At 45.0% G+C, this 22,940-nt stretch overlaps 1 protein-coding gene across 2 annotated transcripts in view; it reads right to left on the bottom strand.

Moving 5' to 3' along the window:
* The window catches only part of LOC133346990 (thrombospondin-1-like), a 48,281-nt gene extending 30,092 nt beyond the window's left edge, over positions 1–18,189 (bottom strand). For both annotated transcript variants that reach the window (XM_061558854.1, XM_061558853.1), the window contains exons 1-10: positions 17,970–18,189; positions 17,296–17,384; positions 16,246–16,808; positions 14,561–14,648; positions 11,043–11,251; positions 8,603–8,731; positions 5,917–6,010; positions 5,177–5,347; positions 972–1,148; positions 123–296 (exon numbers count right to left, since the gene is read on the bottom strand). In XM_061558854.1, coding sequence (XP_061414838.1) covers positions 123–296; positions 972–1,148; positions 5,177–5,347; positions 5,917–6,010; positions 8,603–8,731; positions 11,043–11,251; positions 14,561–14,648; positions 16,246–16,808; positions 17,296–17,362 — 1,672 coding nt within the window. In that variant the 5' untranslated portion in view covers positions 17,363–17,384; positions 17,970–18,189. The remainder of the gene's footprint in view (positions 1–122; positions 297–971; positions 1,149–5,176; positions 5,348–5,916; positions 6,011–8,602; positions 8,732–11,042; positions 11,252–14,560; positions 14,649–16,245; positions 16,809–17,295; positions 17,385–17,969) is intronic.
* Between the last annotated feature and the right edge of the window lie 4,751 nt (positions 18,190–22,940).

Genomic DNA, 22,940 nt, shown 5'->3' with positions numbered 1-22,940 from the left:
GAAGGAGGGTTAATGACATACAATCTTTTTTACACGCGACCGAACAGACAACGAAACCGATCATGAATGAGGTTTCATGTTCTTAACGTGTCTGTGGTAGACAAAAAGAGTCACGTAAATACCGATGGGGCATTCTTCCTTGTTGCAGATGTCCGTCTCGCGTCCGTCTCCCACACATTTCTTGCCGTTGAACTGCGGCTCGGGGTTGTTGCAGAGGCGCGTGTGCTCACGGAGCCCCCCTCCGCATGACACGGGGCACGGCGACCACAGAGTCCAGGGTCCCCAGTTGCCGTCGACTGAAATGACACAAACACCCGAATTACACCCTGCCTACCAATGGAACAAGTGCTCTCGGTGAACACACGCGATACCAGCCTTAAGCTAAAGAGTAGAATACCTGTGGCATTGAAAAGCATTGAAAGTGTTATTTCGGACAAAGGGACAAGGTTGTGGTAGTCGTACCCACTGCGTTTATTTTTGCAGGGATGCTTGTCGTCATGTAACGGGCAGCGGCACTGGCCTTGCAATCCAAAAGTTTCTGGTTCGTTCTCCAAGCGCGGCAATTCGAAACAATGTCCAGCCGGCAGTATAAATGGGTTCGTCGCAATTCGTCGATCGGCCGGTCGGGTGTGGTGGGGTAACGTGTGGGTACAGCACTCCAAACCCTTCCAAGACGTCTGGCCAGCATGGTTAGAGCAAGCCAATTACCCTCTAGAGGGCCTCTATAGAGTTTGTTACAGTGCAGACCCTTCCACCGTTAGTGGCATGAGTGACCAATTGCAGGGCTGCACCTTTATCTTTTTTACCATTTATATTTATTTTTTACTCGGCAAAATAACCCAACGTTGCTCTTTGGTTCTTTCGGTAAAGTCACGTATAAAGAGAAAATAATACATTAAATTAGCCCAACGTTGAACCACTGAAACAATAAAGTGTAGTGTCAAGATGAACATGAAAACAATGGCACTCACTAGGACAGGGTTCTTTGTTGCAGGGGACGTTCTCGCGGCCCTGCCCGTTGCACTCGCGGCCGCCCAGCACAGGGACGGGAGAATTGCAGAGACGGATGCGCGTGGAGACGCCGTCGCCACACGACACGGAGCACGACGACCAGGGTGACCAGTGGCTCCAGCCGCCGTCACGTTTCACTGCGTCGCGCGCAGACACAGAAGCAGCAGCAGCATGACACCCCGCGGGTCCACACGACGATCAACCTTCACGGCGAAAAGCTTCTCGCCTTTAAGGATAACGATTGTTGCATGTTTAGGGCGCTAAAATGACTCAGCAATTCAAAGTGCCCTCAATGTCTCATCTCAACGGTTCCAATACCCTATTGCAGTCGAAACAAGGGGAACCCCCCTGCCATGGCAGCTGTCCCGGTGCGGCACAATGTTAAAAAATGGAGTGTGTTTCAAAAGTATATTTCTAGAAGGAAGTCAACAATTTTTCGTGGGATATTTTTTTTAATGTGTAACGATAGTTCCAATGCTATATGTCTATGAGCACGATACAAATAGATAATTTGTCTCGAAGGTTATGGTGACAATAATGCTGGTCAAATGCATTGGAAATTATTTAAATCTAACAAATCTGGCCCAAATAAAGCAATTATATTTTTTATTAAATGTGGCACATCGGAGCATGTGGTGTGACGATTTGAACTGGAAGCAGATGGGACCAGTTTTAATTGTAAGCATTTATATAGACATAAAACTTTTGACTGGTCAAAGATTTAGTTTCATTCAGAAAATTATCTAAACATTTTAACGGTGATACATTGCAACAGTTAAAATGGCATACTGTACACAAGCGCTTTGAAATAAACTGAGCAAATTTACAATACTCCATATGTTGTAATGTCCAAACTAAGTTGTTGTTGAATACACAGTGTAATCACGCAGTGTGAAAGATGTAGGAAAATGTGAGTAACATAAAGTATGACTTAACATGTAGCTTCGTGTGGCCGACATTACAATTCGTAAACAATTATCAGATACAAAGTTGATTACATGGCACAACTTAAAACTCATGAATGCACAACAAACGGTGACGTTATCCGTACAGATTCAATACGTAAATGCAGTGCATATAATACAAATGGCTAACTGAAAAAAAACATTTAAGAAGAAATAAAATGACAAAAGATGTAAACCCTCAACATTTAAAGTACAGTATTTATTATTTAATAAAAATATTAAATAATCAACATTTGTATTTAGATTTCCAGTAGTAACTCTCCTAAATGTCTGCGAGATGCTACTGTGACACCTGTCCTGAATAAACCACATCTCAGCACTAATTTCCCATTGAAGTTCTCGAAGGTATTCTGTTTTAACACCTGCCTATCTAACCTCTGATGACCTTTGCAATCTGTTTTCCATACTGCCTCTTCCATTGAAGCCAATCGTCCTCATGTTCTCAATTATATCTGAAACTTTGATCGTTATTCCCCCCCCCCCCCCGCCGATATTCTGCCCTCCACGACCTACACGCTACCTCGGATGCCGCTGGCCACACTGTTCTCCGCAAGTGTCATAAGCACAGTGCGTCTGATTCATGGGCGAGTGGAGGTTGTTTCATGTGGGCGGCAAAGAAGCCCGAAAATATTGTTAGAATTTTTCGCCGATATAAACTTGGCTCTGACATGTGGAAAGCATTGAAATGTAAAAAATAAAAAAATTGCAAGGAGACCGGTGCAGAGCAACGCTGGGAGCAGAGCAAGAGGAAGATGATCCTGTCTTCCGCCAAGCAGAATGTCTCTCTCTCTCCGCCCGCAGGCATGAGCACCGGAGGTCGGGTGGGCTGGGTCAAGTCGTGGTGACCCCTTTCCTACACATTGCCACCTGACTCGATGGTCAGCAACATTGTCTAACCAACCTTTCCAGATGCCTTGAGTACCAAGGGATAGGGTTTTTTTTTACACCCCCAACCCTGATAGAAAAATGCCCCCTCTTTTCAATTGGTGGAAAAATGTTGACACCTTGAACAGAATTTTGTTGTAAATATATTCCACTTTAAAAGCCATACTTTGGCTTTCATAAAAGTGCCTTCTTCACCGTGAAGTTGGGGACCCTCAACTGTGAAAAGATTTGTGTGCAGAGTGCCGGATCTGCCTACTTTTGTGCTGTTGAGATTTCATTGGTGGTATAAGAGCTGTGATTAGTAGACCTATTATTCAGACTTCCAACATCAAAGACACTAAGTTATAATCTGGCACGTCTGCCTCTTGTTCTTTAGACAACTTTAATTTAAAGAGCTTGACACAGAGGGGTAAAACACAGAGAGGTGGTTTCTTCCCTTTCGATAGTTATTTTTACAATGTCTGTTCCTGAAGAAGCATATTAACAAAAACTGAAAGCTATTTCTTTTACCTCAGTTTTACTGAACATCCTGTGATTAAAAATTATATGGTACATATTTAATGATGGCAATGATGCACTGAAGCTGATCAACACTGGAGCATTTAAAACTTTTACTAATCCACCGTATGCAGGATTTATCACTGTAAAAGTAATGTTGGAGTTACTATGCAAAAAAATGCAAGCGCCATAGCGTGAAACTTTGCCAACAAAATAATATTTCCTCTTTTGGGAAGAGTTATTATTTGTGCTCGTGCACCACTGCCAGTGTAGTGGTTAAAGGGTGCGTATCTGGGAAATCACAGACACTTTTATGTAACTTACGATTAATAATAAACATAAAGCACTTTCAGGTACAGGAGAGCAAAGGTGTCATATAATGCATGATACTAAATAAGTAAATAACTTTGTATTAATTTTATAACAACATAATGAAACGACCTAGTCAACCCAAAACAATTGATTATGATCAAGACAAGTATAGCCTTGTGACTATGCTGATCGTTTAGCAGAGATAGCTAATGTAGTAAAAGTTATGGAGAAACCTGACTCTATTGTTAATGGCGAGAGTACATTTGAAGGTGAAGATGATAGTGATAGTGTTGCAGGAAATGACGTAAGTTATGTATTATTTTATTCCACTTTTAGAGTCTTAATATGGCCCCACCAAATAGATCCCTGACAGCCTTAACAGAACCCACAGTATAGTGAAGTATGGTAAAAAAAAGCACATGATTGACATTGTGCCCGTCGGTAGATTGAGAACGGCTGAGAGACATATTTTCTCAAGTCTATTTTCAGATTCTATGTAAAAATAATGCAAATGTGAAAGTAGAATTATATAATTGTTTACATAAGCGATTTCCAGAACGATAGCATCTGCTTCTGGTTAAATGGTGACTATTATTCTGCTCTGATCTGGTGATAAATTTGAGGGCCCAGCACTCGCGGCTACTTTGATTGGGTGCCATTACTTTAATAAGTCTATTGGACACAGTGAGCTGGCCTGAGCCTGCCCTGATTCACACCATACACCCGCACTCATCCATCAACTCAAAGCTGAACATTATTTTGCTATGTCCAAGAAAAGAGACCACCTTCATCACGTTTCAGTGAAAACCACTGAAAATTATTTCGCAGTGTATATGTCGGTATAATTAATTTCAATCATTCTATAAATGTACGTGGTTCTATACCTCATCTACGAGGTGAAATGTATTGATTAAAGTTGAAGGAACCTGAGGTGTCCAGGCCATGCTGGAGTCGGCAATGGTGGACACATTCTTTCGTGGGGAAATGGTACATGTAAGAGAGCATTATTCTTTATTGGCACATGTTGTATGCAACTTGTTCACGTGACCCCTGCAGCCACTGGAGGTGCTACTTTCCCCAATAATGTAAGTATTAAAAGATTCTTGAATCGTGCCTGATTGGTTGCCGTGCATTTTGTGCTATCCTTGTGCCACTGTTCTTGTATGTCTTTGTCTCTCCTCTCTATTCTCTTCCCATTCCCCGGTGATTTTGTACTCCTAAGATGTGTGTGCGTGTTAAAGCGCTTGGAGACACTTTGTATTTTAGCGCTCGATAAATCACGATGGCCACAGCCGTTGATGCCACCGCTGCCTCGCCAGCGCTTTTTACCGTCTGCCAGATCCCGCAGCCCTTACAGTATTTCATTATCTGACATTAGCTTTTCCCTTTGGTCGCCGGACTTATGGAAATAATTGCAATGTTTAGACGCAAAACAAAACGCAGATGCTAATTTGCGACAGCCACGGTTGTGACCGTTGTGCGTGCACAGAGTGACTGACGCTCACCCCTCTTGTCGCAGTTCTTGGTGTGGCACTTGCGAATCTGGATGGAGGGCCCCTCGCATGTGCTGCTGATGCGGTCGCAGGAGCGGCCCCTCTGCTGGGAGCCCGTTCCGCACGACACGGAGCACTCGGTCCACTCGGACCACGGGGACCAGCCCTCGCCTTTGTCGACCGCTGGGCACCGCAATGAACACAACACATTAGCTTCCCGGACCTCACCTTTGAAAATCGCCAAACCAAAACGCTTTCTTCACGGTTAAACATAGCTCGGACCCCTTCACAATTTAGATGGAACAACATTATTTCGGATAATGCCCGCGGATGGTCATGTCTTGTGTTGAGTTTGAGGTTTATTAGTTCGTTTAGAAATTTGCTTTTTTAATCACTGTTGCTGAGAACAAATTCAGAGGTCCAATATGCCAAGTGCCCAACAACAATCAGCACTATTGGAAAGGTTGTAATAGAAAAGAGTTAATATCTATTGAATCTACAGCAATGTGTTAGTCCACTGCAATCATGGAAATAGTTTTTTTTTTTAACCAAACTACACTTTGTTCTTTCATTGAGCAAGGTTATACAATCTTAAGAAAAAAGACAGTGGAAGGGAATTCCAAGATGTGGACTCTTTGTTTATCGAGACAGAAATTTAGCGAATAAAAAATGCACGAACACTTTAATGGCAGTCAATAATTCGATATTCTAGAACTTTGGTTAAGCAACCAGTGCAATGTTGTGTGGCGTACTTATGCAGGTTGGGCAACACTCTCCCTCCAGCACGACGGCATTCATGCAGGCAACAGGGGAGCAGGACAACTGGCGACACATGGTCTTGGAGTCCTACCAAGAGAAATTAAAAACAAAAATGACACAAGTTCATAATTACTGTCTTATTTGGCATGTGACCACAGGAATGCGGTACAATTTAATACACTTAACTGTGGAAAACCATATATTCTTGGGTCTTTCGATAAAGTCATGTAGATAGGTTCAAAGAAAATAATAATAAAAAATAACGGAAAACTACGACGTTTCAATCACAACATAAGCAGTCGTCTTCAGGAAAAGGGGGATTAGCTGCCAAGGGAAACTGTTTCTAAGGGTTTTAAATGGGCGTAGCCCAAATGTCAGCAGCCAATGATAATGTAAGTGTCCTGCAGCGAACCCAGTGGTGGTTCGTTTTCCACCAATCAAAGGGTTGCCAGGTGAAAATTAGCATGTTAAAGAGAGATCAGCATGTTAATGGTAGATCGCAGAGCCGCAACCAAGGGGTCGGCACGCGAAGTGACTGTGAAAGCGCAAGTTTGAAATGGGCATAAAACACAACTAACATCGGAAGGTGGTAGGATGGGAACATCACAGCCAATTAAGACATAAACTGGTTGATAACGTCCTTGCAATGATTGCTCAGTTTGTACCCATCTTCTCCGTTGAAATTGTGTCTGTGTCTATATATATGAATGGCTTCATGAACGAATCTTTGTTGATAGCCAGTGGGCTTGCAAAGTACCTTCGCCTTAGAGAAATCAATTTCCTGTGAGCCCACCGCATTAAAACAATAATCAGCCACGGCTGAGGTATTGGTCCTAACGTGTTTAAGATCTGCCTTATGTCCACGAACACGGTCCGAGACATGTCGCTTAGTTTCCCCAATTTATCTACTGCCACAGACACAGCTTAGTTTGTAGATGCCGGGGTATTGCATGTCAGGGATCACATCCTTCACAGATGCGATCAGATCACACATTTATGTACTGTGTTAAATCGAACCTGGAACTTGTGACCCCTGCTATGTATGGCAAGGTGATGGTTTTGTTTGGGTCCTCAGATGGTTCTTTCCCAACTGTTGGGGTGATAGCCTTGTGGAAAACTGCTTATATTGTTTTATGCTTAGGTAATTGTGTGGGGCTTTACGGTAATGGTGAGTTACAGTAATTGATTAAATAGAAACAGGTAAGTTGTTTAACAAATCCATGGAAACACAAATGACAAATACTCCTTGAGAAACATTACAGTTCTTGTGAAAGGCTTATTAGCCAAAGTATTACAGAAATTGTCGTATCATTTTGTGCTTAGAAATAATATGTATTTTCTCGTTAATAGCACAGCTCACCGAAAGAGCGCAGCAATATTTTGCACACTTGCTATTTATTGCTTAAATCCAGCTTGTTGGCCCTTAATCATATCACAAACTCATTATGCGGGCCGATATCTTACATGGAGTGCTGCTGCCAATAACATCTGGTAATTCAGTGACATGTATGTATGTTGAACGATGTATGTTGAACTTCTTTCGCACCGCACGTACTTAACAAGCCTGACTGCTGATGGGACCCAGAACATCAAAATCGGCCCAGGGTTTGCCTGCTTAAACAAATGGTGCTTGATATTGTTCAGGATATCCAATCGGCTGACGGAAAACACGTGTGTATGCGTATGTATATCTATTTGTATGCTGTTGAGCTTTCATAAACACCGAATTGACTTCTGCTTATATTCGATCGTACCAGTTGCATTGGTTTAAGGGATCAGACTCGGTGGGTTGAGTCCAAGGCAGCTTTGTTTATAGAACTGCTGCCAGGATGCATTCTGTGGCCTCACAGCCAGAGACAAGATGGGCACCACACCAGACCGGCTACCAGCACTGACGTGTTGAATCTGACTCATCCTTAAAGAACATCGTCTACTCGTGCACTTTGTATCAAATCACGAAACATTTACTAACAAAGCATATATTTGTAGAAAAGTAAACGATGCATGGTTGCAAGAAAAAAAAACACCTCCCGAGGATTACGAAAATGTAAAAAAAAGCGCACACACGTTCTCCAAGGCATTTATTAACTGCAAAGGCTGCTTTTTGGACTACAGCCCAGGACCATGAGTTATAAATGAAAGAATATTTTAAAACACGTAATTTTGCATTTGTTTTTTTGGAACAATTCCCCCAATATTTTTCTTAAAAATGTACAATTCTCGCTTGAATAGCAGGATGCTGCCGTGGTGCGATGGTTATCCACAGGTCACCGGTTTTATCTCCCGGTGCGGCAGTTGAAACAATAGATGCATTTCAAACCCCCCCCCCCCTCACCTCTATCCACCCAGCAATATCAATCGATCCACCATAGTTAGTCGATCGGCAAATCACTGTTGGTGGGGTAGTGTGACGTGACACCCATCCCTTTCAAGATGTCTGTGCATTGTGGAACATGCAATCCAATACCCTCTAGAGAAGCTCTCTAGAGCTCCCTCGAGTGCATTGCACACCAGCAGCGGTGTGAGCAAGCAATTTGCAGGGCTGTATTTATGTACGTTGGAACTTCTTTTGCACCGTATGTAGCCAATCCGTACTTGATTGGCAGCCACTGGTGACTTCACTGAAGTACTGTGTGTGGCTTCTTTGAAACCACGTGGGCATGCAGTCGCCCCACCCACCTGGCAAGTGCAGGAGAAGCAGCTGTCCACCGTCCACTCGGCGTGGTTCTCGTAGACTCGTCCATCGTGCCAGCACATGCCCTTCTCTGTGATGCCCAGGCTGCGATGCAGCTTCGTATTCTCATCACTCTGCTCACCGGAAATGTACAGAGAATAAAAATAATGATGATGAGAATCAACAATGTAATTTGTTCATTCACAATACTCGTTTTTAGGAGGGTCCTGCCTTTTAAAGGAGCGTATCATATTTGGGAGGAGAAAAGAGTGCACTGAAAGAACTCACCACGCACACTCAGACGGGCCGCACAGACACGCCATAGTCATCGCCAATCTGCAATCTACCAACCTTTGCCTCGAAAGCGCTGAATTACAGGCACACGCATGCTGTAAATTGTTTTCCCCACTGTATAACGATACAAGTTTTATTTATATATTTGTCTGTGCTCAAAACGTGGAGGGGTCGACTCAGATTTCCTAAAGCATTCCAACTCACTCGTCCAGCTCTTTATTTAATAATTGTTGGTCTCTTTCCCATCTTCAGTTACAACTACGAAAGGTGTACATGCTCGCCTATGTTTTACAGCTGGGTCCCTCTGACAGAAAACTAGCCCTCTGTCTCTCTGCGATAATCTACGGTGATTTTCCTATAGATTGATTAGCCCCACCATAGTAATGTGGAATTTCCACCACTTGTTCGGGAACGTAAGTGGACGTATTACCCAGCATATGTGCGACACAGCACAGACTTTCACACACCGAGAAATCTCGCAAAGTTGAACGAGTGCTCATCACATTCCAAGTGTGGAAAAGTGATCCGTTCCCTGAGGCCCAAATAATTTCTCCAGGATAATTGTGTTGGGATTGCACATATACACTTCATAACTTGAACTCTGCTGGAAACCATCAGTATTGGCTTTGCTACATGACCAAAATTGGAATTAGAAACCCTTTTGGCAGTATTAGTAGTCCTGGCCTCTTCATTGAGGCTCATATCAGCGATGTCACCAGGGTCTCTGTCACCTCAGAGATATTACTAACGCCAGGCTTTGTTTGTCCTCATCAGATGCCAAAGAAGATGATTCAGACTTTATTTAATTTAGAATAAATGATTGCAATCCTCTTCCGATTGAAATATCTGACTTTACAAGTCCTGGCTACCAGTTGCACAACATGTTCTGCCAGAGATCTGACAAACGTTTGAAAAATTGTTTCACGTGACTCCAGTTCTGCCCTTGCTGCAAGGCTCATTTGAGTAGAATACAGCGTATTTGAAAAAACTGGACCCAATTTCAAAGCAGTATATTCACGATGGCAACATGTTACAATTACACAAAAAGTTACACACGGTTTAATGAGTTGTCCAGTTTTACTAACCATTTTATAAATGCTCTATGTGCCCTCCACCTGCTGTACGGACAACATCGAGATGATAGTTGAATTCGTCCCAAACGCCTCTCGTCTCACGTTTTACTCTGAGGTGCGTGGTCGCCCTGTGCTCTTTCCCTTACATAAACAGCAGCCTGCTTCGTGAAATTGTCGGTAACAACGACAAATGCTCTTTGACTTTGGCGGATCAATGCCAAAACGCCGTTGAAACGCACGCTGCACCGCAATTACGGATTCAGTCTTGCTGAACTGCAGAACGCAAAACGCTTTGTGTTGCGGGGTCACCATCTTGCGAATGACTGAGGCTAGAGGCTGTTTGTGGGCTGGGAGAGGCATATCGTGGTAATCATTTGAAACTCTGTGCCCCGCCCTATCTATGCCCCGCCCTTTCAAGTGGTAAGAATTTCATTCATGGGCGGTTCATGGTTGCAGAGATATAGCGATTTCAAATTAGGTCCATCTTCTTAAAGCTCCCTGCATATCAAAGGTCTGATTTTCACTGATAATGCTCTGAATGGTCTCAAACCTTCTTACCTGAGCTCCTGTTTCTTTATGTCCTAGGTTATTTGTTATGTTGACAAGACACTCGCCTATTACGGCTGTCTTGGTTCAAAATACAAACCACGGGGGGTGGATCATTTTGCCCATCTATGTATGTCCTGATTTGAAGCTTTCGTAACTGCAGGAATCCATAAATTAAAATAAAATTGTATACCTACGTGACTTTACCGAAAGAACCAAAGAGTATTATGTCCTGTGTCGAAGGTCCATTGCTCAAAACGTCGTCGTTCTATATATATATTTTAGGCAGTGTTGTTGATGAACGTGTTGATTTTTTGTTAATCATGTTTTCAAACGGCACAAAAAGAGACAATTAATAATAGCACATAGCATATCCAACTCGCTGAACGGTTTGATTTGTGAAAATCTAAAGAATACGACGTCATAGTTATACATGTAAATAACTTGATGTTTTGTTTACAGACCAAACAAGGCCTATTACTCGAGTTGGAAGAGTGAATGGAGAGTAGACGCAGGATGCGATGCGCCATACCAGATTCTGGATGTCATCCACAAGGTTGCTCACGATGACGCGGAGTCCCTTCATCTCGGAGAACATGTGTGTAACATCCTTGCAAGAGTAGTCACAGTAGCCAGCTGGCTCCAACGTCTTGCCCATCTTCTGGCCCAAGATGTTATTGACAATGGCAGAACTCGTGCTCTCAAGTCCAGCCTGTTCCAAGGGAGCAAGGACCAGGCCATCTGGGAGAACATAAAGCAGTGGGGAATGTTCCTCTGTGAATAACCCGCCACAGCAAGAAGCCAAATCGCTGACCTCAAACCGTATCGCATGACAAGTTTCGCTCATATCTCTTCCTGTAAGAAACATCATAATTGTATCACATATTATGCAATGAAACTCCCCGTCTGCAACTCTGTTCTGAGCAAATCCTCGAGATCCGTGGGTACGACTCGATAAATGACAACCGTTATCTGCAAAATTATTTTTCACCATTTGTCAACAATCACAGTTTAGAGGAGTAACACAGAAGTGATCACAGTGGGAGTTAACTTCATCTTGTTATGCGCGGGGTCCACGGATAAGAAGACTCCATACGGGGTTGATTTTGATTATTATATGCAGATCCCCTAAATCTACTGACCTCCTACACTCCTGGGTAAACAAGCATTGGAATAATTATTTAAACACCATCGTAACTCATAGTGGATAATTAATTGGCATGTATTCAATAACACGGTCCTATTACAATTGTGCAGTTTGGTGCAACTTGCTCAACAAATGATTTTGCACCTTCTGGGGCCCAAATTCTCGTTGCGTTTTCGTCTGTCGTTTCGCCACTTTCTGTCACGGAAATTTCTCACATTTCCTTACGAGTTTATAGGGTGGAGATTCATTTGGAGGTTTCTGAGAAATTCTACTGAGTGTTTGATGTTTTATGTTTATTCCACAGGTCTGGCCACACTACGCTTTGCACAGCAGGGAGCCGTCCCCCATAGCTGATCTGTACGCCACATTTGTTTTGCCGCTCTGTCCTTGCCAAATCTCCAATGGTTTGTGTGGCCCTCGGGGGTCCGAGAATGCTCAGCTGAAACTCTTACTTTCCACGCATTCGTTGAAATAAAGTGGGGCAAAATTTCACGGTGGTTTAGTCTCGGTTAGCACGGTTGGCTAGGTACGTTGCGAAATAAGTTCAACGTAAATACATGTAAAATATAGGCCTGCTAGTGATTTTGCAGGAATTTGTAACGTTCAATGGAATGGTATACCAAAACAATCTGTCACATCAGCACAAATACTGTATACCTTCACTCACAGAAAGAAAGGGATCTATTTGATGAGCTCAAATGTCAAAGGTTTACATTTTTTCTAATTAGAACATGAGGTAATATTTCAGTCAAGGTGTGCTTAAAGCATATGCTTTGGCAATCTAGAGCCAGTGCTGGAACTTGCATATTCCTGTGGTATTCATGGAACAATAAAGTACGGTATTTAACATTATTCCATCTCTGACATCAGCTTAACTGGGGTAAATTTAACTATAAGTAGAAAGTTAGGACTTATCAACCACACACCTCGTCCTCGAACACAGAGAGCAAAACAGATTTCCTCAAACAAAGTATGTGCTCATTATCGGTTGCTAGTTCTCAACAGTTTATTTGGTGATAACGTTTGAGATCAGAATAGTCTTATTTTCAAGAGTGATCTGGGCTTGATGTGAGTTCCAATAGGTGATTGGAAGACTGATGTTCTGATCATAGGCAGAGTTGACTTCTATATTTGGAGGGGTGGGGGGGGAGGGTTCGCCTTGTCCCTCACATTAGGAATCGCGGGTGCATATAAATAATGTATGTTTAATCGTAATTGTAAACTATTGAAAATAAATTCATAAAGGTGTCCAGTTTGGGAGTAGGGGGAGCCGTGCCACCCATGGTTGTGATAATGAGATACCGCTTGAGACTTCCAACATTAAAACTGCAATATTTATGTGACATTTAGATGCAGGTTTAACTGAAAATACCGTTACTTTTTACAATATATATCACGTGCTATGTACGCAATGATGCTTTTATTACAACGGGATCACTGAAGTAAAACACGAAAATAAATAAGGAAAGCAATTTAATTTCAACAGAAACCTAAATGACCCTGTTTACATGATTAGTATTTTGTAATGGCCTTTTAAAAAGTCAAGGCTGTCGCTTAGCGGACGTAGAGGACGTGTCCTTGGCATGCTTGCTGCAGAAAAAGTAAACAATAGAAATAAACAATGACAGTGGCGATGTTTGACTCACTCTTTGGCGGTGACTTCCCGAGCCAACGAACCTTCAACCGCCAGCCCCAACTAACTCCATCCAATCCCTACCTCCATCCCGTGGCGCCGCTTAACCCAGCATCTGTGCCATTTCCTCCACCTCCTTGTTAATTTTTTGATTGGAATACCCCTTTTGGAGCTTGCAACACTAACGTTGATGGTGGTTAAGGGCTTTGCAATTCATATCTCTCTTGGTTGTGTGAACGTGAGTAAGCATCTTATGGTGTCTGTACGTATACACGGCGTGGTTTTGGTGTAAAAGATTTCTGATGCAAAAAAATGCATTTACACTATACACAGTTCATATCAAATTCCCGCCTAAATGTTGACGCCATTTATATTTCTAGTCCTTTACAAACACATGTTAGACAGGTACGTTTGCATTGTTGTTGTTATAATTAGCAGTGATTATTTGGGACGGATATGAGGTAGCATTATGGCAGTTCTAGACAGTTCAATTTATACTTTTATATGCTAAACATCCCGTGGCAGTAGACATAACACAGTCTTAAACCCTTCTGGAAGAGTTTAATATTGAGTTGAATGATTGTATATACAAATGGATATACGTAATTTTACCAACGTTTATAACACAACACAGTCTGTGTTGGTAATGTCACCACATTTGTTGCTTTCTTACAGCGGACATCAAAATGAGAAGACCACATTACATTATAAGGATAAAGGTGCAGCTCTGAAATGTTTTGCTCATTGCACTGCTGGCGGAAGGGTCCTCCACTCGAGGGAGCTCGAGTGAGCTTCTCCAGAGAGTATCGTATTTGGCTGACTCTTCCATGCTGGCCAGACATTTTGGAAAACGTGCGAGCATCCACACTTTAGCCGACCATATGCGGACTGCCGAGCAACGGTCTCGTAACCGTTTGTAGAGGCGGTGGAATTTAAGAAACGTGTGTCCATTGCTTAACCAACCACGCCGGAAGTTCGAACCGGTAACCTCTGGTTTGCAAGTGCAGTGTGCTCACCACGCTGGAAGCATCCCAGTTAATACCAAACGATGAATGTCTTCTCGCATGCTTTGGTGCACAACAAGTTATCATGCTAATCTGGACGCTCCTATAGAGCCACGCCTCGGGGATGTAGCTTTACACCTTCAAGAGATTATCCACTTTCACCGCTTTAAAAAAGGGACCACGCGGCATTTGCACACACGCACAGACGAGCAAATGGGAAACAAATGTAAAACACGCGCCCCTCCCTCCACGTTGCGCGCTCTCACCGGGCTGGGCAGCGAGTGGACATCCTCTGTTGCGGAGAAGCTCCTCCACGGCCATGCCAAAGATGAAGTGCATGTTCTGAAGCGAGCCCTGAACACACAGAGGCACGGAAAGGTGTCACTTGCAAACTCGCAGCCAGGGCTTCAGTTCGCAAACGAACGCTCCTTTATTTCCACACTTATTTAATAAGATATACAAGGGTTGATGGATCACACAAAATGTTGTGAAGCTCCATTCCCATAGGCGTCGATGTACCAAACCTGGGCTTTCCAGGAGAAAGCGCTACATCAAATGTAAACTCTTGATGTGAAGCTTTCGTGACTGCAGGAATCCATACTATTTGGTTATTTCGGTAAAGTTCCACTGCTGGATTATTTTTTCTGCCTGGGGACGACTGATTGTGTTGCAATCGAAACGTCGTGATATATTATTTTTTGTTTTATTTTATTTTATTTTTCTACCTACGTGACTTTACCAAAAGAACCAAAGAGTATCAGATGTAAACACCACCTGTTCCATCTGTATGGGATCGAGTGTTGCCCCCTCACACGCATGTGTGGCTTCCAGGTGTTGTGGTTTCCTCCCACATGTAAACACTAATTAATTGGCTGACAACACCTTAATATGTAGAGAACTGCGAGAGCTTGGGGGGAATTTGGTGCCGGCTCACCCCCTGGCTACTGCTGCCACCGTACCGCTTGATTGTGGCTCCTCAAGCCTCTGAATCGTCCTCTCTCTCTTTCTACTCCATACGTGTACAAATACGCTGTTACGGTGCATTATAAGGTGAAATTATCATGATAATTGTGACAATTATTTATTCTGACTCGATATTTTCCCTGTACGCCACTATGCTGGCTTGAAAAAGAGATCATTGGCATAAGACATTGCCATGAGAGTACAAGGTGCATCTATCCCTAATCATCCCATATTATTGTATCCAATATCCATGTAATCGTAAACAGAGGTTTATAAACATTAGATGCCTGGACGTCGAATTTGGATGGAGTGTGCCAAAATAATTATCAGAACAACGTTCTTGACTATCCCAGCTGAAATTGATCAAAACCAGAATCTTTGTTTATTCTGGAAAAAAAACGATGACTTATGACGCTCTTTTTTACAGATGTCTAGTGCTCACTGCTTGCACACACGCAATAAATTTCACTTTCGTCTGCACTAAAAACGTGCGGATGTATTACTGTTATAAGAGGAAACAATTTGGCACGTGTTCGTTTAAAACGACTTCCCTGCTGAATGAAAGCCTCTCAATGCCGTGGAGTGGTGGCTCTCACCTAAATCTGATTTCACTATGAACCCTGCGAGTGGTTTCTGAACTGATCCTGGATACCCCCCTTCACTAACCCTCCCTGACTAACGTGGTGAAGTATGGTCAAACAACCCCCATGACATGCAGTTGTGCGAATACCTTCGTCCAGCAGTGGATTGACGAATGAACACATCGCAGATATTTATCAAGCGCACATTCTTGCAAATGAGTACTGTAAAGTATTCCTTCACTTTATAAGAAAACGCCGACGTGATTGTGCGAAAGCACCACAAAGTTCAGTATTTCGCCACACATCACTCGTAACAAAGGGTCCACCAAGTGGAACTTCCAAGATAATCGGCATCACAGCAGGGAGTTCCTCAGACCTCAAAGGGAGGCGTTGGTTGTGTGGCTCACCTTGAAGTCGTCATCCTTGACCATGCCCTTGGCGATGTAGAGACGGCTCTGCGGGCCGGACAGCTGCTCGTAGAAGGGGCCCTCCAGGATGATGTTCTCGACGAGGTCGCAGCCGATGAAGAGCCTGGCGTGCTCGCCGCTCACGTGCAGCGTCAGGTTCTGCCAGTCGCCGTTGGCCAGGTCCACGTCCTCAAACGAGACGACGCTTTGCATGCCCTCCACGGAGTAGGCGAGGTCCAGGGTGTTGGCGATCCCGTTGGAGACGATCTGAAAGCGGCGCGCCGACGAGGCCCCGTCCTGCGTCTGGACGCTCACGAGGGCGCCGCGGGTGCGCGCGTCCTGCTGGATGGAGGCGACGAACACGAAGCCCTCCTCGTCCCGCATGAGCGCCAGCAGGCGCTGCAGCTGCTTGTCCGAGGCAGCGGGGATGCGCTCGGGGCGCACCACGCGGTAAGCGGAGCTGTCCGGGTCGGGGCCCCGCACCAGCCGCACGCCGCTGTTCCTGCGGTTGAGCTTGCTGATCTCGAACAGGTCAAAGACGGGGTTCTCCTCCGTGCCCAGGTCTGTATCGTCGGCATCGTGATCGCCGTCGTTAGTCAACTTCATCAACGACATCATCAGCAGAAGCATTGCTATCATCGCCATCGTCTACCCTAGCCACCCTTGCAAACGATACGTTCCATTTGAAGGGATGATTATTATCCGGGTAAAAATACTCTCAAACGTTAAACCAAACAATGAGATCACAATAATTGACAAATGATAACTCATTCCGCATTAAACATATGGAAAAAACACTATTCCCTGCATTATATCCACATATAAACACGAAAGTTTGATCCGTAATATATTGATCGCGAAAACCTACGTATTAAATTGACTAAAGTTAGAGTTCGTCAGCCTATCTATATAGCTAGTGGCTTTCCAGACGTTTGCGCAGCGCACTTTGTTAGAATTGCAACGTGGAAACAATTTTGTGGAATGTGAACCAAGTAACGGAATTGTCTCGTGTCCGTTCAAGATATCGTGAAGAGCGCGACCGCCACTCACCTGAGCCGTGCATCACGGGGAAAAATGCTACGAAAAGGGTCAGGAATGCCCATCTCTTCTGCCGCATGGCGTCCCTGGAGGTTTGCGGTCTATTCCCGTAAGGCACACGGAATGGGAAAAAAATTAAACACATTATTTGGTGACGCGTCGGCAGTGGTATGCAAGCACAACAAAAACAACAACTTATAAACTCAACACATTCAACAAGAACACTGTTGCTCTTGAATGACAATATGTGACGTTTCGGATAACGGCCCTTCTTCACAGCACATTGACAGTTAGAATGAATAAGAGTTGAAGACAGCATCATCATCATCATAGCGTCAAGTATGCTCAAATTACCCCTCTCACGACTCAAACACAGCTCAAATATACAACGGTCAGCGTGTACTGCAAATATTCAAGCCGTGCTCAATGCAATCCGCGCTCAAGAATGTAGCGCGCTCTTCCTTCCGACATTAGTCAGCCACTGGAGCTATGCACTTTTAAATCATCTATAGATTGAAAACTCACGCGTTAAGAACCGCAATTGGTGTATTTAGTCTGTTGTCCTTCCCACGCACCTCCGATTACCACGGTTGGCTACGAACGGTGCGAAAGAAGCCCCAACAACGACCATGCTACGTACGGCGGACGAGTTGAGCTTTTGCAAAAATCAAAAATCCCATCCCTACCTCGCCGCAGTGCCGACGCTGCAACGCGCGTTCCTGGAGCCGAGACCCACTCGCAAACGTCCTTCCTCGTGAAGCTCCCTCTGCAAACCACCCACTTGAGTCGCTTCAAACTGCGCCGAGTTTGAAGTCGACGCCGAACCTCCAATTCTCAGCTTGCGAGTGCCGGGTGGAACTCGCGCGTGAGTGTGCGAGCGAGCGAGCTGCAGATTCCTCTCGCCGGAGCCTCCTCCCTCTCCGCCTTTTATAGACTCGACGCGCCGTGCCGAGGGAAGAAGACCCCCCCCCACCGCCGCCGCCACTCTCCACTCCCCCCCCCCACCGCGTGCTGTTCCAGCGCGTGGAATCCGGGGCGCGTCATAACACAGCCAGGCAGCAGCAGTAGCAGCAGGGAGGTCTGTCTGGAGGGCACAGGGGGGGGGGGGGGCAGGTAGTGGGGAATTCTCACCTGGTTGGTTGGTGTGGGGTGGGGATGCGTTGGGCAGGGCGCTCACTGTGAGTGGGGTTCACATTGGCGAGGGTTGCTCCGTGTGTGGGTGTGCTTACTGTGGGCGGGGGGGGGGGGTCACTGGGAGGGTCATTGTGTGGGGCCGGGGGGGGGGGCGTACTGTGGGGGGTCGGTGAGGCCACTCTGGGTCATCATCATCATCACGATCCATGGGCAGATAACCTCTTGGTGTCCACTGCTCATTTCGCGATGTATTTCCACTTGCCTTTGTCTTGTGCCAATATGCTCAAGTAGTGAAAATCTTTCTGGCAGAAATCTCTTGAGTGTGGTGGGGTGACAATATGAGGACGGGTAATGACTGTGGAGTGGTGGGTGGGGTCACTTTGGGGGTCACGGTGGCTAGAAATGTTAATTATCTCGCCTGGTATGCAGGAGGTTGCGGGTTCGATCCCGACCCTGCTGCCTGTATATTTGGGGTTTGCGTGTCTCTCTCTCATCATCATCACGGTGGCTAGGAGATGTTAACTACCTCGACTTGTATACATGGGGCATGGGTTCGATCCAGACCCTGACGCCTGTTGCTGGATATTTGGAGTTTGCATGTTCTCCTCGTGATCGCGTGGATTTTTCTCCGGCCCACCCCCCCCGACATTTAGAATCAACATCACGTGTTTCGAGTATTTGGCCGCTATACATTTCCAGGTGATGATAATAAAGCCACTTCGTTGAGCTATCACTTGTGGCCAGGTCAAGTAAAATAAGTAACAGTTTATAATAGTCGTTATAGTTTACTGCATGTGTGTTGGGGGGCTCACTCTGGGTGTGGACTCTGTCTGGGGGGGTCACTCTGCGATCAGTGGAGTCCCCAGTTCCCCAGCAACACGAAGCATGGTACCTGCCGTAGAGGCCGGATCTGCCGTGCTACTCTCTGTGTGCCAGTGAGTGCATGCGGTCGGCCTGGATAAATCATATTAATTACCCCCTTAATTGTTGCTCTGCACGATTAACTCTGGGAAGTGGAAGACAGCCACCGCGTGTGAGTTAAGCCCAAACGCATTTGTGTTGCGTTTGGAAAGTGCCGAGGCTGCCGAAATTCTATCGTCGGTTGGGCGCCCCCTATCAGGGCGAACCGCGCCAGCAGCCGCAGCTGCTCCCAGTTGGCATTAAAGTCCTCATCACAACGCACCCCAACATCAACACGATGAAATGGTGAAGCGACGCGCAGCGTTAACTGTTATGAATGCGTGAACGGGATTACGTTGCAGAATAGGTTCTAGGCGATCGTGACACCGGACCGCCATCTCAAGAGACACTTTGCCTTGGTACACTACACGATACATTGCTTATTTTGTATATATATAAAGTATGGGATGTCACCATGGTGTTTCTTGGTTAGCACACTGAGCTTGTAATCCAGAGGTAGCCGGTTCTATCTCCAGGCGCGGCAGTTGATCCAATGTGGTAGGTTTCCTACCTCCTGTCTCTGTCCAGCCAGCAGTATCAATGGGTAGACCACAGCTCGTCGAGATATCTGCCTGGCCTTTGAACCCACACAAGGATTAGCACGATTGGTTACGTACGGTGCTAAAGAAGTTCACCGTACGTACGTACATGCACGTATGGTGATTTGTGAACCACCCTAACGGTGTATATTGTGGGTCACCCACAAGGGTGGACATTTCCACAGGTTTTTTTTTTATAACTATGAGTAGTAATGAGCCATATCCTCTGAAGAAGTGAGGCTGGATTATTTACAAACAATCTAAACTGGCCGCCCATTGCAGGCAGGTGGAAGCCACAACACCGTATGTCACAGTAGCCAAAAAATAACATCGTTTTGGACAATATCCCTGCATTAATTTCCACCTCAATTAAATGAAGCATTTTAAAGATCGTGTGAGTGTTCTGGATGTACTGCGAGTTTTGAAACTCGAACCAAGTTGTAACAACGTGTACACTTTGAAATTTCGAACACTTTGTAGGGTGCATAACTTTCATTTGATCAATGTGTCATTTTGTCGACCATTTCATATGTTAATAAATGAAAGGGCAAATAATTGTACAAACAAAATACTTATCACATAGCTAACAGATACATCGAGCATCGGTTTATGGGAAATGGCAGGAAGTAGATCATTTGAAGTAACATTCGGAACCGTTCTGTCCCAGTCCTGACCTTGTACTCGCAATAGATTTGTTTTGACTAACACTGCTGCTTGGCACTCCAATTGAACTTTCATCCTTCCTTGGCTGGACAGCACAATCCCTCCTGCTGATGAAGCTCCCCGCTTCCATCTTGGCACTATGAAGTCCAACTAGTTTCACGGTGGTGTGTGTGTGTGTGTGTCAAAACAACGGAAACATGGGTTTATAACGCTGGCCTGAGAGACGACAACATATATATTTCGGGAAATGTCTGGCTCTGGCTGTTTTTTATTGCCGTTGCCTGAAATGTCACCTACCGCATGGTTCCTCTTGAGGGCAGTGTTCTTGACGAAAGTGTTCCGTTTTTGTTATTTGTGTTAGCCAATGCAGCATGACTTTGTTAATATCCAAATACATTTGTGATTGCAAATTCCCTTTAAACTGTAAAGTGCCGACATTACGAGATGCACACGGGAATCAGATGTTACCTACTGGGTATTTTGAGAAATCTACAAGACCCACATGGTGTAAAGTGTGGTCAAACAATCCCCGTGATTGACAACCGCGTTGGTAGGCATTTATTTCAGCGGTGAATTGAATAAAGGGCTGTAAGATATGTGTACGTATTTATTTGGTATGTTAACAAGTACTGCCATTCAACGTGCAAGCTTAAATTGTCCATTCAAGATCTGGCTTGGTGGCGCTTGTGATTTGAGCACGAGTCTCACAATTTGAAGCTCGTGAGCTCACATCCTGGTTGGGGGTTGACGCAGCCTGAGTTCATTGAGTCCATTTGGTGGGGAATCAACAGTGGCTGCCTTGTAGAACGACTGAGCTTCACCACAGGAACATAGGAATTTCCACTGCTGATTCTCGTAACACGACGCTGATAGCACAATGGAATAAAACTGAGGGGGGAAAACGAGTTTGAATTCGTGAAATCAATTAGTGGTATAGCCATTTATACAGAAATTAACTTGTAGACCTATCTGCATAGAAGATTGAATAGTCTTATATATATCGGTGTGAGTATCCTCTTGTAAACCGGTTTTGTTAATACAAAAACACTATGAAGAATTTGCCAAATCTAGATGAAGCGAGGATGAGAGTGCCAATAACACCACGTTATGATGTCAAAGTTAAGTCCAGCTACATTAAATGATGCGCATCATCTTGGAAAACTCTACGACTAACGCCTCTACTATGGCTTCTAGTTCTGAGCAACATTGCTGCCCCCAACATCCGATGGGAAGTCGCAACTAGCGAGCTACTGGAGAAGATCAACGCCAACCAATGCCTGCCACGACCCGAAGATCTCCAAAAAGAAGTTCAACATACGTACATCACAACACCCTCTGCTATCCACACAGCCGCCAGGACTGCTTGGCAGAAACTGTCTGGCAGGAGGAATAGAGGGCAAAATCAGCACTAAACCATTTCCTTTTCGCAGACCCTCCACCTGCCTGCAGCCTGCCAAGCCGTAAGCGGGCCCTGCTGAACAGGTTCCTGACAGTCAACCTCCACGGCTGAGGTCTTCATGACCTGCTGCTGTGGCAGTTTGACAAAGTTCAGCGAGAGCTGCATATGGCGAGATCTACAAACGAATCTTATGGCGGGACCCCGGGGTCCCATAAGCCCCCAGTTCTCGCATAAACTGCGTTGCGACGTAATAATACGTCTGTTGAAGGCGAATGACACGGCAATTTATTCCTCTCGATGAGCTCTACACGATGCGCTCAGCAAAGTTTCAAAGTTTTGTTGATGACTACGGCATTTGTCCTCTGTGTGCGCGATGGGACGGAGTCGCCAAAAGTTAATTAACTAATTGCGATTTTGATTACCGTTTATTCGGGGTCTCGGGGTCCCGCCATAAGGTTCATATGGCAAGAGCTAGCTAACATATGGCGAGAGCTAACACATGGCGAGAGCTGACACATGGCGAGAGCTGACACATGGCGAGAGCTGACACATGGCGAGAGCTGACACATGGCGAGAGCTGACACATGGCGAGAGCTAACACATGGCGAGAGCTAACACATGGCGAGAGCTAACACATGGCGAGAGCTAACACATGGCGAGAGCTAACACATGGCGAGAGCTAGCTAACACATGGCGAGAGCTAGCTAACACATGGCGAGAGCTAGCTAACATATGGCCTCCAAGGAAGCCATCGTGTGGCTCGGCAATTACGCACTGGCTGGATTATATAGTTTGTTTAGGTAGCACGCCACATTATTATGGCTTCTATATTTACATAGACCAAAGCGGCCAGGCATCGGTCCTGCATGACCATGTTGGTTTGAATGTGGCACCTCATCTATATTTGTTAACCTCATGCATCGTGTCCATCGTGGTGGACTCCTTATGCCTTTTAATGAGTA

Source organism: Lethenteron reissneri, chromosome 25 (genome assembly GCF_015708825.2).
Source record: "Lethenteron reissneri isolate LAM-NWPU_2019-01 chromosome 25, ASM1570882v1, whole genome shotgun sequence".
Lineage (NCBI taxonomy): Eukaryota > Metazoa > Chordata > Hyperoartia > Petromyzontiformes > Petromyzontidae > Lethenteron > Lethenteron reissneri.
This window is presented reverse-complemented; position numbering and strand designations above follow the sequence as displayed.